The sequence below is a fragment of the Pongo pygmaeus genome, chromosome 6, assembly GCF_028885625.2.
Source record: "Pongo pygmaeus isolate AG05252 chromosome 6, NHGRI_mPonPyg2-v2.0_pri, whole genome shotgun sequence".
Classification (NCBI taxonomy): domain Eukaryota; kingdom Metazoa; phylum Chordata; class Mammalia; order Primates; family Hominidae; genus Pongo; species Pongo pygmaeus.
Window position 1 is genome coordinate 62,905,739 of NC_072379.2, and position 27,850 is coordinate 62,933,588.

Below are 27,850 nucleotides of genomic sequence, written 5' to 3' on the forward strand. Positions count from 1 at the left end.
CCTGGGACTTTGGACTTTGTTTTTTGTTTTTTGTTTTTTGTTTTTTTAAAAACAAAACAAAAAAGCAGTGAAGAAGGAACTAGCCCTATAAGTATTAAAAAGTTACTATAAAGTCTATTTTAGTTAAATGAGTGCAGCACTGGGATATGAATAAACAAACCAATGGGATAGAAAAACTAAAAATATACCCCTGTACATATAGAATTTTGTGCCTGAACACATTGATCGCTCTTACTGTGACAATCAAACACCAAATGATCCCCCTCATATGACACAATAATATAAAATATACTGCCTGTAAAAACTGAATGTAAATTTAATTAACCTCTCTATCTACCACTTTTTTCAACTGGGGAAAAGAGAACTATGAAATAATACCATAAGGATGCAATCCGCCAACTCCAAAGTATGGAAAATGAAATCATTTTTTTCACACAATACATGGCATGGAGAAAAAGAGTTGTGGGGGAACTTTATAGCTCAACAGAGATTAAGAGATATATTAACCCAATACAGGTAGATCTTGTTGATATGCTAATTTCAAAAAAGCAACCATTTAAAAATATATTTAAGACAATTAGGGAAATTTAAATATAATATTACAATTTGTTAATTTTATAAGGTGTGATAACTGTATATGTTGTAAACTAAACCTAAAAGCAGAAGGACAGAAATAATAAAGATTAGAAAGTAAGAAAATAGACAACAGAAAAACGATAGAGAAAAATTAATAAAACCAAAAGCTAGGTATTTTTTTAAAAAATCAACAAAATGGACAAAACTTATTTGGACTAACAAAGAGAAAAAAAGAGAAGAATGAAACTGCTAGAATCTGAAATGAAAAAGGGGACACTACTGAACTTAGAGAAATAAAAATATTTATAAAGAAAATATGTACAACTGTATACCAACAAGCTAGATAACTTAAATGGAATGGACCAACTTTTAGACACAAACTACCAAAATCGGCATTACTGTACTTAAGCAGAGGCTGAAGGCCATCTGTTGGGGATATTATTGGAGGGATTCTGAAGGATGAGAATGGTGTATTAATTATCCTCTAATAACCCTCTCAACTACATGGTTCCATAAATTTATATTATTCTCCATTTGTGGTATGGTATCTGTAATGTGCTGACTACAGAGCCTTGACTTGTTTTGTAGCTATGTGTGAACACAAAATGTAGGTAAAGGTAATTCCATTCCCAGCACTAATAACTGACTCAGATCACAGAAGCAAATACTATACAAGCCAAGATTTTTATAATTTGAACTTGCTTATTACTCAATTTATAAATCTTGCTTACTCGTTCAAATTTCTAAATTATTAATCTCATTTTCAATGCCACAATCCTTGAATCCATGAGTAGCTACCCACATTAAATGGGCACTGTGTATTTACATTTACTTTCATTATACATATACCTAGCAGCATGCCTAGCAAGGCGTGATTACTTGCAGATTACTGGCAGATTATTATTATTTTTTTTTTTTTAAGACAAAGTCTCGTTCTGTCGCCCAGGCTGGAGTGCAATGGCACAATCTCGGCTCACTGCAACCTCTGCCTCCCAGGTTCAAGTGATTCTCCTGCCTCAGATTCCCAAGTAGCTGGGACTACAGGCACCCGCCACCACACCCAGCTAATTTTTTTTTTATTTTTAGTACAGACAGGGTTTCACCATGTTGGGCAGGCTGGTCCTGAACTCCTGACCTCAGCTGATCTGCCCACCTCAGCCTCCCAAAATGCTGGGATTACAGGCGTGAGCCACCACGCCCGGCCAGATTACATTTTAGAGTAAGCAGACTTCTAAGATTGCCCCAGGACCCCAACCTTCTGTTATTCATAACTTTACATAATTCTTTCCTCTTGGACCTAGAGAATTGCTTCAGAGAGAATACTATCAAAAACTATGGGATATCACTTATATGATTTTGCTATGAAAAACTGTGACTTCTCAGGAAACAACAGGTGCTGGAGAGGATGTAGAGAAATAGGAACACTTTTACACTGTTGGTGGGACTGTAAACTAGTTCAACCATTGTGGAAGTCAGTGTGGCGATTCCTCAGGGATCTATAACTAGAAATACCATTTGACTCAGCCATCCCATTACTGGGTATATACCCAAAGGACTATAAATCATGCTGCTATAAAGACACATGCACATGTATGTTTATTGCGGCACTATTCACAATAGCAAAGACTTGGAACCAACCCAAATGTCCAACAATGATAGACTGGATTAAGAAAATGTGGCACATATACACCATGGAATACTATGCAGCCATAAAAAATGATGAGTTCATGTCCTTTGTAGGGACATGGATGAAATTGGAAATCATCATTCTCAGTAAACTATCACAAGGACAAAAAACCAAACACCGCATGTTCTCACTCATAGATGGGAACTGAACAATGAGAACACATGGACACAGGAAGGGGAACATCACACTCTGGGGACTGTTGTGGGGTGGGGGAAGGGGGGAGGGATAGCATTAGGAGATATACCTAATGCTAAATGGCGAGTTAATGGGTGCAGCACACCAGCATGGCACATGTATACATATGTAACTAACCTGCACATTGTGTGTACCCTAAAACTTAAAGTATAATAATAATAAAAAAATTAAAAAAGAAATGCAGACGCCACTCTGGGAAAATAAAAGAAAAACTGTGACTTCTGTCTTAGTGAACAGAGTCTACTGCCTTCTCTGCATATACATTTCAATGAAACATGCTGCCATGATGGAAACAGGGCAAAGAATTGAGGGCAACCTCTGACCAACAACTAGAGAAGAACTGAGGTCCTCATTCTAATAAACTGAAAGAAAAAGAATCCTATGAACAAACATGTGAGGTTAGAGGCATATTCATCTCCAATCGAGCTTTAAGATGACTGTAGCCCAGCCAGCATCTTAAGTGCAACCTTAAATTCACTGAAGCAGAAATCCCAAATAAGCTGTGTCCAGATTCCTGACTCACGAAACTGTAATATAAGTTTTAAGTGTAAACTAAATTTCAGGATAACTTGGTACAAGGTAATTTTTCTATCAAACCTGAAAGCAAGGGTTCTGGATGTGCACTTTTGGTGAAGTTGTAACCTCTAATGTAGCATTTCTGGTATTTTTCTATCTAATAGCAAGAAATTTTTATCATAGCCTTTTCAAAACTGTAAACCATAGTCAACCTTCTTTGTTATCCCCTTCCACAGAGATAATCAGGAAGTGTAACACAAAGTTTTATAATCTCACAAAAGTTGTCTGAAATGCTTTTTACTACTACCCAAGAAGTGTGGCAAAGCTCCTTAATATCATTTCTAAGGTATGTTTTTTTAAAATGATTTCGTGGGACATTAGAAGGTATTATACAATATTTGTGTGGTCAAATAAGGAACTACTGAGTTTAACAAAATTATATGTACTCTTTCATTGTAATCTTAACTCAAAATAGCTAAGAACTTCCAGAGCCTGATCATTATACTCTTATAGACTCATTTACTGTCATATTTATCCTCTTTATATCTAGTCATACTGAATTCCCCCTTTCTTTGCAGAACTAAAAATCAGCTTCCCCCAAAGTACTTTTTTTAGGGGCGTCATTATTTTTAAATCTTTATGGGCACACTTATGAAGTACATGAGATATTTTAATACAAGCATATGATGTGTAATAATCAAATCAGGGTAAATGGAGTACTCCCAAAGTACTTGCTAATTACTCAACTTATAGATGTTAATTATTTACTTGTTCACATTTCTAAATTATTAATTTCATTCTCAATGCCACAATCCTTGTAATCCTAGCACCTGGTTCAATTCCTGTCACAGAAATAGCTACTCAAAATATGTTGGCTGAACACATATGTGAATGACAAAGATATAGTTAGGTACTTATAAAAAACTAAGTTATAAGAAAACATTATTTTACTATAATATGATCTTGAAACACATAGTAAACAATATTCTTCCCTAATTGTTAGATTATTTATATAATCTGTGTGACAAACATACAACCCAGCAGAGTAACACTGGTGTATTAATTAAGTGGTGTTAAGTAGGGCACCTGAATTTTTTCCAATACTTCATTTACTGCAAATGTTAATTTGGATTCTTAGAAAAACTGGAGGACAACTTTCAGTCAGATATCTAAGTTTATATTACTGCATGTGTTTCAAACCAGTAAATGTCAAAAAGGTCACATACCAGATGAAACTGATCCACTTTCGGGATTCCATCTTTATTTATCTCAAACTCCTGATTTTGAACAGAAAGCTGTGAAAGAAAGTAAGAATGAATAAATGTCCAATGTATTAATACACCGATCTATAGAAGAGTCAACTCTGGAACTTCAGGTCCTGGTGACTAGAAAAGAGCTTACTTAAAGAAAGCACATTAACTCTTTTACAGGGTAAAAGCACTTTCATTGTAATTACTTGTTCACAAGCAACCAAATGGTTCCTGGGGCTCCTAAAGTACCGATCAGAGGGGATGTACACACTATGAACACTTTAATATTTCTTCACCTTATAAGAAAATGTGTTAAAACTTGGTAGCCTATATCATGTTAGCCTCACCAATACTCAAAAATTAGGTACAAAGAAAATAAATCAGGCAAGTTTCTTTCTACCATATCTAACCTTTGTTCAAGAAATATAAGCTAAACTTTAAAAAAAACTTCAGAAATAAGGGGGATGCAAAAAATAAATTAATTAAATTTAATTTAAAAACATGGAGAATTTTTTACATACACAAAGGTATTCTGAGTCCCATGTATTCATCCCCTAGCCCTAACAACCATCAGCCAATGACCACTCTTACCCTATGAGCAAACGCATATATATTATCTTTGAGGCAAATCCTATGTATTTCATAATTTCACCTATAAATATCTTAGTACATATCTCTAAGAGACAGTCTTTTATTTTTACACAATCATATCATTATAAGAAAAATACTTTTACACAAAATACCTAGCTTTCAAAATTTGAGTAATCTCATGTCAAATTAGTTTACTTTTTTAGTTTATTTAAATCCAGATCCAAATAAGTTCCACCCATTGCAATTAAAAAATGAGCAAAAGGGCTTTTGGTCTCTTCCTGTTCCTCTCCATTAAGTACAATTATAAAACCTGAAAATACCATAAAATATAACCAAAGGAAAACACTGAAAGGTTTAAAAAAGGAAGAAAAGCTAGTTGAAGACCCCAGGACTAGAGGAACAACATAGTAACAGGTTGTCTTATAACCCTCCCAACTGAAAAAAAAAAAAAAAAGTGAGCCAGATCTGATGTTTCCCAACTCCTAAGCCTGCAACAGAAAGTAGCCCAGGTAGATTCATTCTTCTCTTGAATTTAATAGGATTGCCATCAACACCACCAGGTGAGGCCAGGAGAAACAGCAAGAAGGTTCAACTGGAAACCTCACTGTCAATAAGCAGTCAGGGGAAGTATTCACCATCCTCAGCAGCAGCACCACCTGAGACACCAACGAGGCCACAGACACCAACAAAGGGAAACCACACCACAAGCAGCTGGTCCAGTAAATACACTCTGACACCCATAAGTAGCAGGATCCCACCATAACAAGGGATGGTTCTGGAAGTATTCTGCATCTGTCATAGGAAAGGAGAGATCCTGCCACAACTAGCACCCAGCTCAAGAAGCTTCATCCCGTAGACCAGGGTCTCCATTCCCATACTTAGAAGCACCAGGCAGTTCAGCCTTGAAAAGTTCCTTTCATTCTCTCAAACACCATCAAGCAGGGACCACTGGAGGCCCAGCAGCACGCAACAACTCAAGCAGATCAAAATATAACTGAAAAGTTTCTGAAAATTAGATTGTCGTTAAAAGCACAGTTCAAAAAGTAGTCCAGGACCTCTGTTTAAACCTAAACAAGGTGACTGCCTGCTAAAATAAAATTTTCAGTAGGACCCAGAATCTATTAAAATAGTATCCAAAATGTCCAGGATAAAATTAAAAATCACTTGTCATACAAAGTACCAGGAAAACCACAACTTCAACGAGAAACTGCAATCAACACCACGATGAATCACATAATTATCTGACAAGAACTTTCAAGCAATGGTCATAAAACGCTTCAACAAACAATTATAATTTCTCTAAGGTAAATAAAAAGAAATTTCAGCAAAGAAAAAAGTTATTAAAAAGAATTGCATGAAAGTTATGGAACTACAAAGTACAATAACCAAAATCTTAAAACTGGATGGGATAAACTGAAAAGTACAGAGATGACAGAAGACAAAATCAGTGAACTTCAGAACAGATCAATACAATTTGCTCAGCCTGATCAGAGAGAAAACAGACAAAAAAAAAAGAACGGAGAGCCTCAAGGACCTGTGAGACAGTAACAAAAGATCCAACTTTCAGAGTCTCAGAAGAAAAGGAAAAAGATAATGGGGCTAAAGGAGTATTTTAAAATAGTGGCTACAGATGAGTGAGTAAAGAAACTGTGGTGTGTGTGTGTATGTATGTGTGTGAGTACACATATACACATACATACATATGTACACACACGCATACAATAGAATATTCAGCAATAAAAAAAGAATAAAATTATGTCTTTTGCAGCAACATGGATGGAATCGGAAGCCATTATCTTAAGTGAAACAACTCAAAATCAGAAAGCCCAATACTGCATTTTCTCACTTATAAGCAGAAGCTAAATAAAATGTGCATATGGACACAGAATGTCGAATAAAAGTCACTGAAGATTCGAAAAGGTGGGAGGGTGGGAAAGGGGTGGGGTATGAAAAATTACTTAATGAGTACAATGTACACTGTTCAAAATTACACTAAAAGCCCAGACTTCACCATTAAACAATATATCTGTGTAACAAAACTGCACTTGTTCTCCCTAAATCTAGAGAAATTTAATAAAAAAAGTTTAAGAAAATAATGGTTGAAAAGTTCCCAAATTTTGAAGAAGATTAAAGAAGATGTGCAAACCCCAAATAGAAAAAATCTTAAAAAAAAAAAAAAGAAAAGAATGAAAAAAGATGTTTAGGAAAACTAAAGACAAAGAAAAAATCTTGAAAGCAACCAGAGAGAAACAAAACATTACCTATAAGAAATACTACCTTGTATGATAAACGTTTATCATATGAAATTATGGAGACCGAAGGGAGTAGCACATTTTTCAACTTTTAAAAGAAAATAACTCTCAACCACCACAAATTCTATGTCCAGTAAAACTACCCATCAGTAATGAAAGTGAAATCAAGATGTTCTCAAATAAAGGAAAACGAAAGGAATTTGTCACTAGACACAATCTTAAAGAGTGGCTAAAGGAAGTACTTCAAACAAAAAGAAAGTAATTTTTTAGACGAGTCTTGGAGCATCAAGAAGGAAGAAATAACAATGGAAAAAAACAGAAATATGACTAATACCACAGACTATCCTTCTCATCATGAGTTTTCTAATCATATATGATGATTCAAACCAAAATTACACCACCATCTGATACTCAAGACAATGATATTTAAAAGTGGGGAGAATAAAGGAACCTCAAAGGAAGTGAGGTTTCTATACTTCACTCAAAATGGTGAAATGCTGACATCACTAGAATGTAATAAGCCACATATGTATATTGTAATACGCAAACCAACCACTAGGAAAACTGTAAGAGGCAATACACTCAAAAACACAATATACTTTTCTGGATGCTTCCTATTCCCTGGAGTGCCTTTCCAACTGCATATTTGCTCCAAGCTCCAGGCTTAAGCTATAAGCGAGCACTGCTATCATCTACCTCCAGCCACCATCATGATTATCTGTGACAATTACAAGATCTGAGACACTGCAAACAGGCTGTGCCTGGAGGGGGAGAGGAAGATGGTCAGTAAGACATAGGGTAATATTGATGACTTGCTCATTGGTGTAAATGCCTCTACTGAAGGACTCAAGGGTGAAGGTACTGAAAGCACAGTAATCACTGGTACTGATATTGTCATGAACCATCACTTGCAGCAAGCTGGCTTCCTAAAAGAAGCCTACAAGATGTGTATGAAAGATTACATTAAATCAATCAAAGGCAAACTTGAAGAATGAAGACCAGAAAGAGTAAAACCTTTTATGGCAGAAGCTACAGAACAAATCAAGCACATACTTGCTAATTTCAAAAACTACCAGTCCTTTACTGGTGAAAACATCAATCTAGATGGCACGGTTGTTCTGCTAAACTACTGTAAGGATGATGTGACCCTATATGTGATTTTCTTTATCGATGATTTAGAAATGGAAAAAAATTAACAAATCTGGCAATTACTTTGGATCTATCACTTGTCATCATAAATGGCAGCTGCTTATCATCCACACAACACCCGGCCTTTAGACAAATTGGAATAACGTCATCTTGAGTTTTTCATTTATTTTGACCATATTTATCTGGAGTACAGGTGTAGTTTAAAAAAAAAATAAGACATCATGTAGACATGTGTATATATATATACACACATATATGTGTATATATTTATACACACATATATGTGTATATATTTATATATATTTTATATATATATTTTATATATATTTATTTATATTTTATATATTTATATATTTTTATATATATTTATATATTATATATATATTTTATATATATTTATTTTATATATATTTAATATATATATATTTTATATATATATTTATATATTTATATATTTTTTATATATATTTTTATATATTTTTTATATATAATATATATATTTATATATATTTATATATTATATATATTTATATATATTTATGTATTATATATATTTATATATATTTATATATTATTTTATATATATTTATATATATTTTATATATATTTATATATTATTTTATATATATTTATATATTTTTTATATATTTATATATATTATTTTATATATATTTTATATATTTATATAATTTTATATATATATTTATATATATTATATATTTATATATATTTATATATATTTTATATATTTTTTATATATTTATATATATTTTTTATATATATTTATATATATTTATATATATTTTATATATATTTATATATTTTTTATATATATGTATATATATATATAAAGATGGACTCTTAAAATTTTTTCAAGTAACCCACAGGAAGGGAAAAAAAGAAAAAGAAAAAAGAAACAGGAAACAAACAAAACCAGTAATACAATGGTAGATTTAAGCCCTAAAATATCAATAATTACCCTAAATGTAAATGGTCTAAAAACCCCAATTGAAAGACAGAGATTAGCAAGAGTAAATAAAAAACAATGCAACCATATGTTATTTATAAGAAACTTACTCCAAATTCAACAATGTAGGTACCTTTGGAGTAAACGGATGGCAGAAGATATACCATGCAAACATTAATGTTGAAAGAATGTTTCAACATTACAACATTACAACATAATACAAGAATGGCTGTATTAATATCAGACAAAGTAGACATTGGAGCAAAGAAAATTAGTACAGAAAAAGAAGGATATTACATAATGATAAAAGTATCAATCTACTAAGAGGACATAACAATCCTAAATATGTACATATTATACAAGATGACCTTAAACCACAAGATAGAGTTGAAAGGAGAAATAGGCAAGTCTACAATTATAGCCAGGGACTTCAACTCGCAGTAACTGACAAAACAACAGTCATGTTGTTTAACAACAAGAATACATAACAGGAATATATTCTCAGAAATGCATCATGAGGCAATTTCATCCTTGTGTGAACATCATAACAAATGTACTTACACAAACCTAGATGATATATCCTACTACACACCTAGGCTATACAGTGTAGCCTACCGCTCCAAGGTTACAACCCCATATTGTATGTTACAGTACTGAATTACTTGCACTGGGGAAGGAGCATTTTAATTCTCTGAAGTAGGAGGCAAAGATAGAAGACTGGGTAAACAGATAATGTAGTCCCTTGAACAATGTAGATTTGAACTGTGTTGGCCCACTAATATGCAGATTTTTTTCAACCAAACATGGATGGAAAAATACACTATTAATGAGACATAAAGCCTGCATATATAAAAGGTCCACTTTTCATATTAGCAGGTTCCACAAAACTCACTGTGGGACTTTGCGCAGATTTTGGCATATGTGGGGGTCCTGAAACCAATTCCTTGTGTATACTGAGGGATGACTGTAATTCGTAAGTGCTCAAATTTGATGAAAAGCACATAACATGATCTCAAGTTTTTCAGTAAAATAAGAAGTAAGATCATCTGAGAAGAATGAGGATAGCATTTAAGTGGAGACTTGATGAAAAGGTTTAAAATAATTGTTGAGGGGAATGTGAGAATGAGGTGGCTGTGAGGAGGTCAAAGAACCAAAAGAAAGCACCAAGGGCTCAATTAAAGTAATGCAGTGCAACAGCATTCAGCTCCCAAGGTACAAGAGCATGCAAGGGGTTCCAGCCAAGATGGAGTAGTCACATTTCACATCAATCTTTCCTCTTAAAAAAACTAACAGCTCTAGATATAATACAACACAGGAAGACCCTAAAAGGTGGAAAGAAGAAGGTGAAGTAGCTAGGACCTTGCCACTTGAGGAACAATACAATGGTGAGTTCCTTCAGCTTTCTTTTTGCCCCCCTATATCTCTGATGGGGTCCTAGAGAAGTCTGCCACCCAGAAATGGCAACAGACACAGGCAAACACACACACACACAAAAGCTCCAAGAAAAGCCTGCTTCCTGTAGCCACAGGACTGGGAATAGGGTGGCCTAGCAGAACAGAAAACTGTAATAGGTAATATACCCTATTCCAGTCATACACCAAACGAAAAACTGCCCCCTATGCCATCCGTAGCATTAGTAGTGCTGAGTGAGGAGCTGGACTTTCAGCCCCACCCAGCAGCAATAAGTCATGAGAAGTCATCCCTTTGCTTCCTCCACTAGCATGGTATCCATGAAGCCAAACAGGGAACTGAACTTCTACTTCCACCCATCGACAGAGGCAGAAGACAGCAGTGAGAAACAGCACTAGCTGGCACTCTACAGTCTGGGGTACTGTCAGTGGAACTCAGAACAGGGCTTACTTCCACTCCCACCCAGCAGCAAAAAAAGTGAAACAAAGCAGTGTGAAGTAGTACAAGTCAGCATTCAGTTTTTCACTGCCCACTCCCCACGGTGTTGGCAGGACCCACTGGGGAGTAAAACTTCCACTCTCACCAGGTAGCAACAAGGTGCAAGAAGGTGGAATAAGGTGGTGGTGAAACAGTTATAGCTAACACTTTGCTCCTCCTGGTCTCCCAGTGTCAAAACAACTCAATAAAGTGGTGAATTTACACTCCCATCTCTCAGCAGCAAGGAGAAGTAAGGCAGTACAACTGGGCATTCCACTTTTGCTGGGGTCATGTCAGCAGAGCCCAGTGGGGAGCTAAATATCTAACCCCATCTGGAACTGCATACTATACCTAAACAGGGTGGCTGCCTACAAAAAAAAAAAATAAAGATTAAAAAGGATTCATAGTCTCACAACATAATAACCCAAATGTTTAGGGTACAATAAAAAATCACTTTAAGAACCAGAATAATCTCAACTTGACTGAGAAAAAGACAACCAACGGACACCAAATAAAACAGATGTTGTGATTATCTGAGAAGTATTTTAAAACGGCCATCATAAAAATGCTGCATAGAGCAACTACAAACACACTTAAATTTTTAAAATAGAAAGCAAAGAAACAGAAGACAGAAGATATAAAAAAGAATCAATTGTAAATTTTATAACAGAAAAACAGTAATCAAAAATGTTAAAACCCATTAGGTGGACTGAATGGTAGAATAAATATGACAGGAAAGCACTAATGAATCTGAAGATGAAAAAATTGAAAATAACCCATTTGAACAACCATCATTACAAAAAAAAACCACCCTGATAAACAGAGCCCCAAGAACCTGTGAGACAATAACAAAAGACAGAAAATTTGTATCATCAGAGTCCTAGAAAAAGAGGAGAAAGGGTGGGGGGCTAAAATGCATTTGAGTAAATAATTGCTGAACTTCCCACATTTGTTGAAAAACATAAGCCCACAGGCTGAAGAAGCTGAGAAAACCTCAAACAGAATAAACTTAAAGAAACACATGCCACTACATACCATAATAAACTTAAAACTAAAGAAAAGAAAAATCTTGAAACCGGTTAGAGAGAAATGTAATATTACCTATAAAGGAAATGATTCAAATGACAGTGAATTTCTCATCAGAAACCATGGACACCTAAAGAAAGCAGCACAATCTTTTCCAAATGCTAAAAGAAAAAGAACTACCAATCCAGAATTCTATTCCCAGTGAAAATATTCTTCAGAAATAAAGGTGACATCAAGATGCTCTCAGATAAAGGAAACTAAAAATTTGTCACCAGTAGACTTACCTTGAAAGAATGGCCAAAAGAAGTTATTAGGATAAAAATGATAAAAGGAGAAATGCTGAAACATTAGAAATTTTAAAAAGAATAAGAATAAAAATATGGGTAAATAGACTATCTTAAAAAAACAAAAACAAAAACCTTGAAAGGTGAACCACCTCCAAGTTCTCTGCATTTGGATCGGATAAGAAAGGAATGACCAGTCTAAGGTTCTTGATTGGCTCTGAAAGCAGTTTCAGAAATATTAATACACAAAATTCCTGTACAGGGAAGGGCACTAGAGAGATTAGTGAGTCCATCCAGCCTGTATCTCTTTTTTTTTTTTTTTTTTTTTTTTCTGAGACGGAGTCTTGCTCTGTTGCCCAGGCTGGAGTGCAGTGGCGCGATCTCTGCTCACTGCAAGCTCCGCCTCCCGGGTTCACGCTATTCTCCTGCCTCAGCCTCCCCAGTAGCTGGGACTACAGGCCCCCGCCAACAAGCCCGGCTAATATTTTGTATTTTTAGTAGAGAAGGGGTTTCACCGTGTTAACCAGGATGGTCTCAATCTCCTGACCTCATGATCCACCCGCCTCGGCCTCCCAAAGTGCTGGGATTACAGGCGTAAGCCACCGCGCCCAGCCCAACCTGTATCTCTTAATCCTCCTACATTCAATTCTACAATAATGAGTTCTATTCCCCAGTCTGCTTGATTACGATGTTAGAATCATAAAACCTCTAGATTTCAAGGGGCTGCTACCCATGTTCCTTTCCCTCCATTTATCTTAGTTAGCATATTCCTGAGAGGCACTGCTAAGGTTCAAAGAAGGTGGGGGAGCTCATCACAAGTCACATGAGCTGGGCCTCAAGAAAGGACAGCATATGGAACATTACTTTCCCATTGTCTCTTATTTTTGGATTACGCATGAAAACCAGGCATCATGTGTGAAAAGTGTACCTGTATTCCAAACAAAAGTATTAAATACATCCACGCAAGACTTTGTAAGCAGAAAACTTCTTAAAAAACAGCACATAGGAGACAAGCCTAAAGATGCCTAAAAGAGGAATAATATGATACAAGGGACTTCATAGTGGTCAATGCCATGACATTTACTGGTAACTTATTTCCCAGCCCTGGGTTCCCTTCATCAATTGTTCATCATTGGCTTCAATGAAGACTGCCTTCAAGGCTTAATGTGATGTGAAGGCAGAAGATGGTCTTGCATGGAGCCTCAAGACACTAAAATTCTGAAATGGGACATCACTCAGGTACTTCCTCTCTGACACACAAAACTCTCATATCTGTACTTCGGATAATAACGTACTCCCTCACATGCTTGTTAGGAGGGTGTAATGAGATAAAACTTTCTAAAGCAGTTAGTTCCAAACATGTTCTATGTGCTCCCACCAAGAGAGGATGTTACCACCATGTTATAAATAGACATAATAATGTCCTTAAATTAACAAATATTGGCTGGGCACAGTGGCTTATGCCTGTAGTCCCAGCACGTTGGCAGACAAAGGTGGACAAATTGCTTGAGCCCAGGAGTTTGAGACCAAGCTGGGCAACATGGTGAAACCCCATCTTTACAAAAAAAAAATTCAAAAATGAGTCAGGAGTGGTGATACAACCTGTAGTCCCAGCTACTCAGGGGTCTAAGGCAGGAGGATCACTTGAGCCCAAGAGATTGAGGCTGCAACGAGCTGTATAGTGCCGCTGCAACGAGCTGTATAGTGCCACTGCACTCCAGCCCAGGTGACAGAGCAAAACCCCATCCCCAAAAAAATAAAAAAAATAGAAATAAAAACAAATATGTTTGGTCACACTCTGTTAAAGAAATAAAATGTAATGCCTTTATAAAAGTTATTGACGCATAGAAATAAAACTTTTTAAAAAGGAGAAATGGGGCTGGGCACGGTGGCTCACGCCTGTAATCCTAACACTTTGGGAGGCCGAGGCAGGTGGACTGCCTGAGCTCAGGAGTTTGAGACTAGCCTGAGCAAGATGGTGAAACCCCATCTCTACTAAAATACAAAAAATTAGCCAGGCATGGCAGCGTGCGCCTGTAATCCCAGGTAGTCAGGAGGCTGAGACAGGAGAATCGCTTGAACCTAGGAGGCAGAGGTTGCAGTGAGCCGAGATCGCACCACTGCACTCTAGCCTGGGCGACAGAGCAAGACTCCATCTCAAAAAAAAAAAAAAAGAGAGAGAGAAATGAGAAAGAATTTTTTACTCATAAATGGCAGGCCATAGCTTATCTAAAATTGAGTTTTTTCCAAAAAGACTAAACAGAAGAACAGGAGTAAATGGGAATATAAGGCATAGTATGGGAATTACATGATAGGGTCCAAGGCTGAGTAAATAAAAAAAAAAGCTAGAAGGTTGCTGATAAACTAGAAGAAAAGAGAGACAGCAAATAAACACACTGGAGATTTAAGATTAGCAGACACAGTAAATGAGAGGACAGGAAATCCTGTTAGGAGAAAAATATAATGGATTGGATTCTATTACTTTTGAAAAATAACAATTGTAGAGATTCACAAAATCCTGGTTTGGGGAAGTGACTGAAATTACATAAAGGTTTGGGTCTGAAGTTATTAAGGAGGTCCAGAAATGCAAAGTTAGGTTCACTGGGTGATCAGTATGACCACTAACATCTCCTAGAAATATATTAAGAGTCCAAATAAAATCTTCATGCAAGGTTTTAAAGAATAAAATGATGTACATGGGGCCATAAATGAGAGGTAAGTAAATGAACTCAGGAAAAAAACATGGAACTATTTTTTAAAGCCTAATACTTCAGCATATAACTGTGGCTAAAATTTAAACATTCGTTCAACTAATATTTGAGTGCCCACTTTGCACCAGGCACAGTTCTAGGCATTTGAGGATACAGTGGCAAACAAAATAGACAAGCTACTCCCAAAAAGCTTCCACTCGAGTGGTAGAAGCAGAATAATAAATAAGTGTATAATATGGTAAGAGAAAAATAAAGCAGGAAAAAATGCATTTTAGAGAAAGCAACACTGAAAATGTGTCTCTGAATAAAGAAAAGGGGGACAGATGTGGTAGGTCATGCCTGTAATCCCAGCACTTTGGGAGGTCGGGGTGGGAAGGTCGCTTGAGCTCAGGAGTTTGAGACCAGCCTGAGCAATATAGTGAGACCCCATCTCTTAAAAATAAATATATAAATAAAAATAAACAAAGAAAGGGGGCCATTCAACTTCTTCACAGCAGTACTCCTCAACACACACAAAAACACAATTCTTTTTCAATGTAACATCAGACAGAACTGTTATACTTTTTAAAAACTGGTTTCTAGAAAAAGCCTTTAAGATTTCCATAATAACCTAAAAATATAGTGAAGAACCTTAAAACAAATGGTGTCATGATAAAACTATATTCCATGTATTTCAGTTAAAAGAGAAAACCAAATACTGCATGTTCTCACTAAATGTTGAGAACTCATGAACACAAAGAAGGGAACAACAGACACTGGGCCTACTTAAGGGCAGAGGGTAGGAGGAGGGAGAGGGGCAGAAAAAATAACTATTGGGTACTAGGCTTAGTATCTGGGTAACAAAATAATCTGTACAACAAGCCCCTGTGGCACGAGTTTATCTATATAACAAACCTGCATATGTACCCCCAAACCTAATTTAAACATTTAAAAAAAGATACGGTTTATTACTGAAGGTAATAACCCACAACACTTGAATTGTCCATTATTTTGAATTTTCTGTAGGCAGTCTTCAGAACACTTCATTTAATCTGGGTCTCATAAGAAAAATGATCTAAAACCACAGTATCTTTGATATGCCCAAAATATCTAGTTAGTATTCTAGAGCTTTGCTATCAAACTATTACTTTTTTACTATTGCTATTTCTAAAATTTTTTTAAAGACAAAGTGACAGTAATCCCTTCATGGCCTTGTAAATAAAATCTTTTGATAATGGTTCCAGTTTAACTCTGAATATTACCTTTTTAAGCACAGCCCTTGGATCTTGACTTTTTGCCCTTTTATATATTTTACACTACGTGCTTTCATAATAAATTGCCCAATTCTTTCAGGAGGAAGGTCAAAGTATATACAGCCCTTCGTACCAAACTAACTTTACTATCAAAAAAATACTGTTGTAAAAAAGAACTCGACCAACTAGAAAACAAAAATTTTTAAAAAACACAATAGCTTCCAAACATGAAATTCTTAGGTATAAATCTAATAACACATGTATAGAATCTGTAAGCCCAAAATAACAAAACGTTGATAAAAGAAACCAGAGAAAATTTAAATAAATGGAGTTCACAAATTAAAGGCTCAAGGTAGTAAAGATGTCAATTCTCCCCATACTGATCTACAGATTGAATGCAATTCCAATCAAAATCACAGCAGAGCTTTTGTGCACACAGACAAGCTGTTTGTAAAATATATATGGAAAAGCAGCCAGGTGCAGTGGCTCACTCCTGTAATCCCAGCACTTTGGGAGGCCAAGGCAGGTGGATCACTTGAGGTCAAGAGTTCGAGACCAGCCTGGTCAACATGGTGAAACCTCATCTCTACTAAAAATACAAAAATTAGCTGAGCGTGGTGGCGGGTGCCTATAATCCCAGCTCCTCAGGAGGCTGAGGCACAAGAATCACTTGAACCCGGGAGGCAGAGGTTGCAGTGAGCCAAGATTGTGCCACTACACTCCAGCCTGGGTGACAGAGTGAGACTGTGTCTTAAAGACAAACTGCTCCAAAAAGCTTCTTGGTGCTCCCCTCAAACGTCTCCGTGCTGCCCACCCTTCCCCCAAGCCTCTTTACATTTCTAAGCCCTTATCTAGGCATCACAGTGAAGCCAGCAGACTTCACTTATCAGACCTTGCTGCGATAAACAAACCCCAATTACGAACCATCTGAACCGCACAGGGGGAGGTCGTTGGAAGCATAAACAAACTTTACCTACACCTTCCTGTAAGTTCTACTACCACAAACGTCACAAGGTGATATGTGACAAAATTAACCAGCAAACAACCCCGGAATGCGGCCATACCAAAGAACTCCCTCAAACTCCCTTCTCCAATATAAACCCCTCATTTTGTAAACTCAGGGCTGCCTCCTCTGAGTGAAGTGAAGCAGCCCCGCAGGTTCAATAAACTTACTCGCCTGACTTTAGGTCTATTTTTCCTTTCTCTCAGCTGACCTTACACGTCTCAATAAAATAAAATAAGGTAAGATGTAAAATATAAAATAAAATATATACAAAAAAGAAAAGATAGCTGAATAGCTAAAATCTGAAAAAGAATCATACTACCCAATTTTAAGACACACTATAAAGATACAGTAACCAAGACAGTATGATGTTGGTAAACGGATAGACACACAGATCAACAGCAGAAAGAGTCCACAAACAGACTCACACAAAAATGGCCGATTTATTTCTGATAAAGATACAAAGACAATTCAACAGAGAATAACACTCTTTTAAAAAAATGGTGTTGTAAAATTGGACATCCATATGCAAAAACATGAACCCTGACATAAACCTCCCACCTTACACAAAAATTACATCCAAAGAGATCTCAGCTCTAAATGTAAACCATACAACTATAGAGCTTTTAGAAGAAAATATAAGAAAAAATATTCAAGTCTTTGGGTTATGCGAAGAGTTCTTATACACAACACTAAAAGCATGATACATAAAAGGAAAACAATAATAAATTAAACTTCAAAATTAAAACCATTTTCTCTGCAAAAGACACTGAAAAGAAAATAAAAAGAAAAGCTGCAGGCCAGAAAAAATCATTACAAATGACATCTGATAAAGGACTTTATCTAGAATATATTTATGAATGCCCAAAACTCTACAGCAAGAAAACAAAAATCCAATTAAAAAACAGGCAAAAGACAGACACTTCACCAAAGAAAATATAGAAAGCCCATAATAAACAAACTAAAAGATGCTCAACATCATTATCCATTAGAGAAATTAAAACCACAATGAAACACTACCACACACCTATGAGAATGGCTAAAATAGAAGATAATAACAATACCAGGTACCAACAAAGATGCTGAACAACTGAAACTTTCATATATTGCAGGTGAAAATGAAAAATAGTACAGCCACTCTGGAAAATAGTTTGGCAGGTCCTTAAAGAATAATACATACGATTACAATCTGACCCAGAAATTTCACTCCTGGGTAATTACCATAGAGAAAAAAACTTATGTTCACATAAAAACCTATACACACATGTTCACAGTAGCTTTATCTGCAATAGTCAAACACTGGAAACAATGCAAATGTTCTGCAACAGGTGAACAAACAAACAAATTTGGTATGTACATACAACAGAGCACTACTCAGAAACAAAAAAGGGAAAAACTACATTAGACAACTTGAATGAATCACAAAAGATGATTCACATGCTGAATGAAAGAAGCTAGACTCACAAAATTATATACTGTATGATACCACTAATATGATATTCTTTATTTTTATTTTATTTTTTTTCTATTTTTTCTTTTTTTATATACTTTAAGTTCTGGGATACACGTGAAGAATGTGCAGGCTTGCTACATAGGTATACATGTACCATGGTGGTTTGCTACACCCATCAAACCATAATCTACATTAGGTATTTCTCCTAATGCTATCCCTCCCCTAGACCCCCACTCCCCAACAGGCCCCTGTGTGTGATGTTCCCCTCCCTGTGTCCATGTGTTCTCATTGTTCAACTTATGAGTGAGAACATGTTCACTTATAAGTGAGAACATGTGGTATTTGGTTTTCTGTTCCTGTGTTAGTTTGCTGAGAATGATGGCTTCCACATTCACCCATGTCCCTGCAAAGGATATGAACTCATCATTTTTTAAGGCTGCATAGTATTGCATGGTGTATATGTGCCACATTTTCTTTATCCAGTCTATCACTGATGGGCATTTGGGTTGGTTCCAAGTCTTTTCTATTGTGAACAGTGCTGCAATAAACTTAAGTGTGCATATCTTTATAGTACAATGATTTATAATCCTTTGGGTATATACCCAGTAATGTGATTGCTGGGTCAAATGGTATTTCTGGTTCTAGATGCCTGACGATTCGCCACACTATTTTCCATAATGGCCAAACTAATTTACACTCCCACCAACAATGTAAAGCGTTCCTATTTCTCCACATCCTCTCCAGCATCTATTGTTTCCTGACTTTTCAAAGACTGCCATTCTAAGTGGCATGAGATGGTATCTCATCGTGGTTTTGATTTACATTTCTCTAATGACCAGTGATGATGAGCTTTTTTCATATGCTTGTTGGCCACATAAATGTCTTCTTTTGAGAAGTGTCTGTTTATATCCTTTGCCCGCTTTTTGATGGGGTTGTTTTCTTTTTGTAAATGTGTTTCAGTTCTTTGTAGATTCTGGATACTAGACCTTTGTCAGATGGGTAGATTACAAAAATTTTCTCCCATTCTGTAGATTACCTGTTTACTCTGATGATAGTTTATTTTGCTGTGCAGAAGCTCTTTAGTTTAATTAGATCCCATTTGTCAATTTTGGCATTTGTTGCCAGTGCTTTTGGTGTTTTAGTCATGAAGTCTTTGCCCATGCCTATGTCTTAAATGGTATCACCTAGGTTTTCTTCTAGGGTTTTTATGGTTTTAGGTCTTAGGTCTTTAATGCATCTTGAGTTAACTTTTGTATAAGGTGTAAGGAAGGGGTCCAGTTTCAGTTTTCTGCATGTGGCTAGCCAGTTTTCCCAACACCATTTATTAAATAGGGAATCCTTTCCCCATTGCTTGCTTCTGTCAGGTTTGTCAAAGATCAGATGGTTGTAGATACTTCTGAGGCATTACTTCTGTGGCCTCTGTTTTGTTCCATTGGTCTATATATCTATTTTGGTACCAGTACCATGCTATTTTGGTTACCGTAGCCTTGTACTATAGTTCAAAGTCAGGTAACATGATGCCTCCAGCTTTGTTCTTTTTGCTTAGGATTGTCTTGGCTATACAGGCTTTTTGGTTCCACATGAAATTTAAAGTAGTTTTTTTCTAATTCTGTGAAGAAAGTTAATGGTGGCTTGATGGGGTTAGCATTGAATCTATATATTACTTTGAGTAGTATGGCCATTTTCATGATACTGATTCTTCCTATCCATAAGCATGGAATTTGTTTCCCATTTGTTTGTGTCCTCTCTTATTTCCTTGAGCAGTGGTTTGTAGTTCTTCTTGAAGAGGTCCTTCACATCTCTTGTTAGCTGTATTCCTAGGTATCGTACTCTGTAGCAATTGTGAATGGGAGTTCACTCATGATTTGGCTTTGTCTATTATTGGTGTATAAGAATGTTTTTGAGTTTTGCACACTGATTTTGTATCCTGAGACTTTGCTGAAGTTGCTTATCAGCTTAAGGAGATTTTGGGCTGAGACGATGGGATTTTCTAAATATACAATCACGTCATCTGCACACAGAGAGACTTTGACTGCCTGCCTCTCTTCCTATTTGAATACCCTTTATTTCTTTCTCTTGCCTGATTGCCCTGACCAGAACTTGCAATACTATGTTAAATAGGAGTGGTGAGAGAGGGCATCCCTGTCTTGTGCCAGTTTTCAAGGGAATGCTTCCAGTTTTTGCCCATTCAGTAAGATATTAGCTGTGGGTATGTCATAAATACCTTTTATTATTTTGAGATACATTCCATCAATACCTAGTTTATTGAGAGTTTTTAGCATGAAGGGTGTTGAATTTTATCAAAGGCTTTTTCCTGCATCTATTGAGATAATCATGTGGTTTTTGTCATTGGTTCTGTTTATGTGATGCATTATGTTTACTGATTTGCGTATGTTGAACCAGCCTTGCATCCCAGGGATGAAGCTGACTTGATTTTGGTAGATAAGCTTTTTGATGTGCTGCTGAATTCAGTTTGCCAGTATTTTATTGAGGACTTTTGCATCAATGTTCATCAGGGATATTGGCCTGAAATTTTCTTTTTCTGTTGTGTCTCTGGCACGTTTTGGTACCAGGATGATGCCGGCCTCATAAAATGAGTTAGGGAGGATTCCCTCTTTTTCTACTGTTTGGAACAGTTTCAGAAAGAATGGTACTAGCTCCTCTTTGTACCTATGGTGGAATTCGGCTGTGTATCTGTCTGGTCCTGGACTTTTTTTGGTTGGTAGGCTATTAATAACTGCCTCAATTTCAGAACTTGTTATTGGTCTATTCAGGGATTCGACTTCCTGATTTAGTCTTGAGAGGGTGTATGTGTCCAGGAATTTTTCCATTTCTTCTAGATTTTCTAGTTGATTTGCATAGAGGTGTTTATTGTATTCTGTGATGGTAGCTTGGATTTCTGTGGGATCAGTGGTGATATCTCCCCTTTATCATTTTTTATTGTGTCTATTTGATTCTTCTTCATTAGTCTGGCTAGTGGTCTATCTATTTTGTTAATCTTTTCAAAAAACCAGCTCCTAGATTCATTGAGTTTTTGAAGGGTTTTTCATGTCTCTAGCTCCTCCAGTTCTGCCCTGATCTTGGTTATTTCTTGTCTTCTACTAGCTTTTGAATTTGTTTGCTCTTGCTTCTGTAGCTCTTTTAATTGTGATGTTAGGATGTCGATTTTAGATCTTTCCTGTTTTCTCCAGTGGGCATTTAGTGCTATAAATTTCCCTCTAAACACTGCTTTAGCTGTGTCCCAGAGATTCTGGTACCTTGTGTCTTTGTTCTCATTAGTTTCAAAGAATTTATTTATTTCTGCCTTAATTTTGTTAATTCCCCAGTAGTCATTCAGGAGCAGTTTGTTCAGTTTCCATGTAGTTGTGCAGTTTTGAGTTAGTTTCTTAATCCTGAGTTCTAATTTGATTGCACTGTGGTCTGAGAGACCATTAAGATTTCCATTCTTTTGCATTTGCTGAGGAGTGTTTTACTTCCAGTAATGTGGTCAATTTCAGAATAAGTGTTATGTGTTGCTGAAAAAATGTATACACTGTTGATTTGGGGTGGAGAGTTCTGTAGGTGTCTATTAGGTCCACTTGGTCCAGAGCTGAGTTCAAGTCCTGAATATCCTTGTTAATTTTCTGTCTTGTTGATCTAATATTGACAGTAGGGTGTTAAAGTCTCCCACTATTATTGTGTGGGAGTCTAATTCTCTTTGTAGGTCTCTAAGATCTTGCTTTATGAATCTTGGTGCTCTTGTTTTGGGTGTATATAATATTTAGGATAGTTAGCTCTTCTTGTTGCATTGATCCCTTTTCCATTATGTAATGCCCTTCTTAGATTTTTTTTATCTTTGTTGGTTAAAATTCTGTTTTATCAGAGACTAGGATTGCAATCCCTGCTTTTTTTTGCTTTCCATTATCTTGCTAAATATTCCTCCATCCTTTTATTTTGAGCCTGTGTGTGTCTTTGTATGTGAGATGAGTCTCCTGAATACAGCACACTGATGGGTCTTGATTCTTTATCCAATTTGCCAGTCTGTGTCTTTTAATTGGGGCATTTAGCCCATTTACATTTAAGGTTCATATTGTTATGTGTGAGACATTCTTAAAAGCACAAAACACAGTGATAAAAGGTCAGTGGTTGCCAGCGTTTAAGGGTTGGGAGGAGGCTGTGACTACAAAGGGATGGCACACAGGAATTTTCTGGGTTACAGAACTGTTCTGCATCCTGGCTGTGGCAGTGGTTATTACACTAATCTATAGGTGTGTTAAAATTCATAGAATGTATACAAAAAAAGTCCATTGTACAAGTTAATCTAAAAATAAAGTTTTTAAAGGACTTAACAATACACAAGAGTAGAAAATCAGACAATATATTTACTCATGGAGCTTTTTACTATCATTTAAAGGAAACAGGTGGAATAAAAACTGCTATTATCACACTTATGGGATATCTTATGAGTCCTCCCAGAAACAAACAAAAAAAAATACTTGATATGTTTACTTTCACCCTTCTGATATAAAGAATAGATTACTGAAGCATTGATGAAAATCATGCCAGTTTATTTCCATGAGGGTGCTGGTTCAATGAAACCAGACAACTTTAAATATACATGCAGGCATAGGGCTAAAGTCATGAGAACAGTATGGGGGAACCACCCAGTAATTCAAATATCTCCACCTGGGCCTGACCTTGACACGCAGGAATTCTTAAAATTCAAGGTGAGATTTGGGTGGGGAAACAGCTATACCATATCATTCCACCCCTGGCCCCTCCCAAATCTCATGTCTTCACATTTCAAAAACAATCCTGCCTTCCCAACAGTCCCCCAAAGTTTTAACTCATTTAAGCATTAAGTCAAAAGTCTACAGTCCAAAGTCTCATCTGAAATAAGGCAAGTTCCTTCTGCCTATGAGCCTGTAAAATCAACAGCAAGTTAGTTACTTCCTTGATACAATGGGGTACAGGCATTGGGTAAATACACCTGTTCCAAATGGGAGAAATTGGCCAAAACAAAGCAGCTACAGGCCTCATGCAAATTCAAAATCCAGCAGGGCAGTCAAATCTTAAAGCTCCAAAATGATCTCCTTTGACTCCATGTCTCACATCCAGGTCACACTGATGCAAGAGGTGGGCTCCCACGGCCTTGGGCAGCTCTGCCCCAGTGGCTTTGCAGGCTACAGCCCCACTTCTGGCTGCTTTCATGGGCTGGCACTGAGTGTCTGTTGCTTCTCCAGGCACACAGTGCGATCTGTCAGTGGATCTACCATTCTGGGGTCTGGAGGACAGTGGCCCTCTTCTCACAGCTCCACTAGGCAGTACACCAGTTGGGGCTCTGTGTGGGAACCCCAACCCCACATTTCCGTTTTGCACTGTCTTAGCAGAGGATCTTCATAAGGGCTCCACCCCTGCAGAAAACTTCTGCCTGGACATCCAGGCATTGCCATACATCCTCTGAAATCTAGGTGGAAGTTCCCAAACCACCATTCTTGACTTCTGTGCACCTTCAGGCTCAAACCACACGGAAGCTAACAAGGTTTGGGGCTTGCACCCTCTAAAGCCATGGCCTGAGCTGTACCTTGGCCCCTTTTAGCCACGACTGGAGCAGGTGGGACACAGGGCACCATGTCCCAAGGCTGCACACAGCAGGGGGACCGTGGGCCCAGCCTGTGAAACCATTTTTTCCTCCTAGTCCTCTGTGCCTGTGATGGGAGGGCCTGCTGCGAAGGTTTCTGACATGCCCTGGAGATACTTTCCCCAGTGTCCTAGCGATTAACATTCAGCTACTTGTTACTTATCCAAATTCCTGCAGCTGGCTTGAGTTTCTCCCAAGAAATAAGTTTTCTTTTCTACCACATCATCAGGCTCCAAATTTTCCTAACTTTTATGCTCTGCTTCCCTTTTAAACATAAGTTCCAATTCCAAACCATATATTTGTGAATACATAAAACAATGCTTTTAAAAGCACCCAAGTCACCTCTTGAACACTTTGCTGCTTAGAAATTTCTTCTACCAGATACTCTAAATCATCTCTCTCAAGTTCAAAGTTTCCCAAATCTCTAGGACAGGGGCAAAATGCCACCAATCTCTTTGCTAAAACATCAAGAGTCATGTTTATTCTAGTTCCAACAAGTTCCTCATCTCCAAGTGAGACCATCTCAACCTGGACTTCACTGGCCATATCACTATCAGCATTTTGCTCAAAGCCATTCAACAAGTCTATAGGAAGTTCCAAACTTTCCCACATCTTCCTGTCCTCTTCTGAGCCCTCCAACCTCTGCCCATGACACAGTTCCAAAGCTGCTTCCACATTTTCGGGTATCTTTACAGCAGCATTCCACTCTCTGTACCAATTTACTGTATTGGTCCATTCTCACACTGCTAATAAAGACATCCCCAAGACCGGGTAATTTATAAAGGAAAGAGGTTTAATTGACTCACAGTTCAGCATGGCTGGGGAGTCCTCAGGAAACTTACAATCATGGCAGAAGGGGAAGTAAACGCATTCTTCTTCACATGGCGGCAGCAAGAAGTGCCGAGCAAAAGGGAAAATGCCCCTTATAAAATCAGCAGATCTTGTGAGACTTATTCACTACCACGAGAACTGCATGGGGGAAACTGCCCCCATGATTCAATTATCTCCACCTGACCCCACCCTTGAAACGTGGGGATTACAATTCAATGTGAGATTTGGGTGGAGACACAGCCAAACCATATCATCTGGCTTCTTTCTCTTGGCAGAATTATTTTAAGACTCACCCATCTTACTGAGTTATATTTATAGTTCAATCGTTTTATTCCTGAGTAGTATTCCAATGGATAGACACATACATAGCAGACTGTTTTTCCATTCATCTGTTGATGGAATTTGAGTTGTTTCTAGTTTTCATCTATTACACACAAATTCTTTCAATATTTACATACAAGTCTTTGTGTGGACATATGCTTTCATTTCTCTTGGCTAAATATCTAGAAGTGGAATTCTGGGTCATAGGGTAGGAATATGTTCAACCTTTTAACAAACTGCCAAATGTTTTTCAAAGTGGTTGTTCCCTTTACATTCCCCTGGGCAATATATATGAGTTCTAGGTACAACACATCTAAGCAACCCTTGGTACGATCTTTTTAATCTTAGACATTATAGTGAGTAGTATAGTGGTATCTCATTTTGGTTTTAATCTGTAGTTTCCTAATGACAAATGGTGTTCAGAGCATCTTTCAAATGCTTACATGCCATGTGGACACCTTCTTTGGTAAAGTACCTATTTAAATATTTTGCCCATTTCTTAACTGGGCAGTCTTCTTAGTATTGATTGTAGGAACTCTTGATAATCTGGATATAATATTTTTGTCAGATATATGTTTTGCAAATATTTTCTCCTAGTCTGTAGCTTGCCTTTCATTTTTGTGACAATGTCTTTAGAAGAGCAAAGTTTTCACTTTTGATGAAATCCAAATGATTTTTTTCTTTTAGAGTTGATGTTTTCTGTGTCCTACTTAAGAAATCTTTGCCAAATCGGAAGTCAAATATTTCATCCTATGTTTTCTTCTATAAGTTTTAGACTCAGGTTTTACATTTAGTTCTGATACACATTTTGAGCTAATTTTTGTGCATGGTATAAAGAATGAATCAAAATTTATTCTCTACATATGGTATGAGTTGTCCTGTATCATTTTTGTTGAAGATTCTCCTTTCACCCAGAGAACTGCCTTGGCATCTTTGTCAAAAGCCAGTTATCATATATGTGCAGTCTATTTATATTGTCTCTATTCTGCTCCATTCATCTGGACATCTAACTTCACAGCAGTATCACTTTTGTTTTTAGAAACAGGGTCCTGCTCTGTAGCCTAGGCTGGAATGCAGTGGAGCAGTCATAGCTTACTGTAGCCTTAAACTCCTGGACTCCAACAATCTTTCTGCCTCAGCCTACCAAGGAGCTAGAACCATAGACACACCATTACACCCAGCTAATTTTTATTTTTTGTAGAGACAGGCGGTGCTCACTGTGTTGCCTAGGCTAGTCTTCAACTCCTGGCATCAAGCAATCCTCCTGCATCAGCCTCCCTAAGTGCTGGGATTACAGTTTTGAACCACCACTCTAGGCCTACATTGTCTTAGTTTCCTAGAATCTATTAAGTCATAAAATCAGGTAGTTTGAGTCCTTCAATTTTGTTCTTTTTCAAACTTGTTTGGGCTATCTCAGATCCTCTCCATTTTTATATTAATTGTAAAATCTAATTGTCAATTTCTGAAAAAATAAGCAAAATCTACCAGCAATTTTGTTGAAATTGCAGCAAATCTATAAGCCAATCTAAGAACAACTGATATCCATACAATGTCTTCTAGTCCATGAGCATGGTGTATCTCTCCATTTATTTACGTCTTCTTGAGTTTCTCTGAACAATGATTTGTAGTTTTAATAGTGTGCAAGTCTTGCACATCTTTTGCTAAATTTACCCCTACAAATTCCATATTTTAATACTTTTGTAAATGATTTTTAAATTTAATTTCCTATTATTTGTTGCTTATATAAAAACACAATTATATTGAAATTAAAACTGCTATCTTTCTAAACTCATTTGTTCTAGCAGCTTTTATGTACATTCTCAAAGATTTTCTACATAATTAAGCATGTCATCTGCAAATAAAGACAGCTTTATTTCTTCATTTTCAAACTCTATGACTTTTATTTCTTTTTTTGACCTTATTACACTGATTGGAACAGAGATTGGCAAACTATATGACCTCTGCACCAAACTGATTCCACCACTTGTTTTTGTATAGCTGCAAGCCAAGGGTAGTTTTCACATTTTTAAATGTTTAATAGCAAACTGAAGGAATACTATTTCATGCACATGCAAACTACATGAAATTCAAATTTCAATATCCGTAAATAAAGTACTGCTGGAAAAGAGCCACACTGATTTGTTTACAATACTGTCTATGGCTGCTTTCATGCTATAGCAGCAGAACTCAGTACTTGCAACAGAGACCATCTGGTCCTTTACAGAAAATGCCTGCTGGCCCCTGGGCTGATAAGAATAGTCTTCCTCCTCTTAATACTTAATCCCTCTTAACTCTTGTT

The 27,850-nt window shown here is 36.7% G+C and overlaps 1 protein-coding gene and 1 pseudogene across 6 annotated transcripts in view; one reads left to right on the top strand and one right to left on the bottom strand.

The window, feature by feature from the left end:
• The window catches only part of STK31 (serine/threonine kinase 31), a 140,334-nt gene that overhangs the window by 13,710 nt on the left and 98,774 nt on the right, over positions 1-27,850 (bottom strand). For all 6 annotated transcript variants that reach the window (XM_054494826.2, XM_054494828.2, XM_054494831.2 and 3 more), the window contains one exon: positions 4,201-4,269. In XM_054494826.2, the coding sequence (XP_054350801.1) occupies positions 4,201-4,269 (69 nt within the window). The remainder of the gene's footprint in view (positions 1-4,200; positions 4,270-27,850) is intronic.
• LOC129040777 (translationally-controlled tumor protein-like) lies at positions 7,847-8,263 on the top strand (annotated as a pseudogene).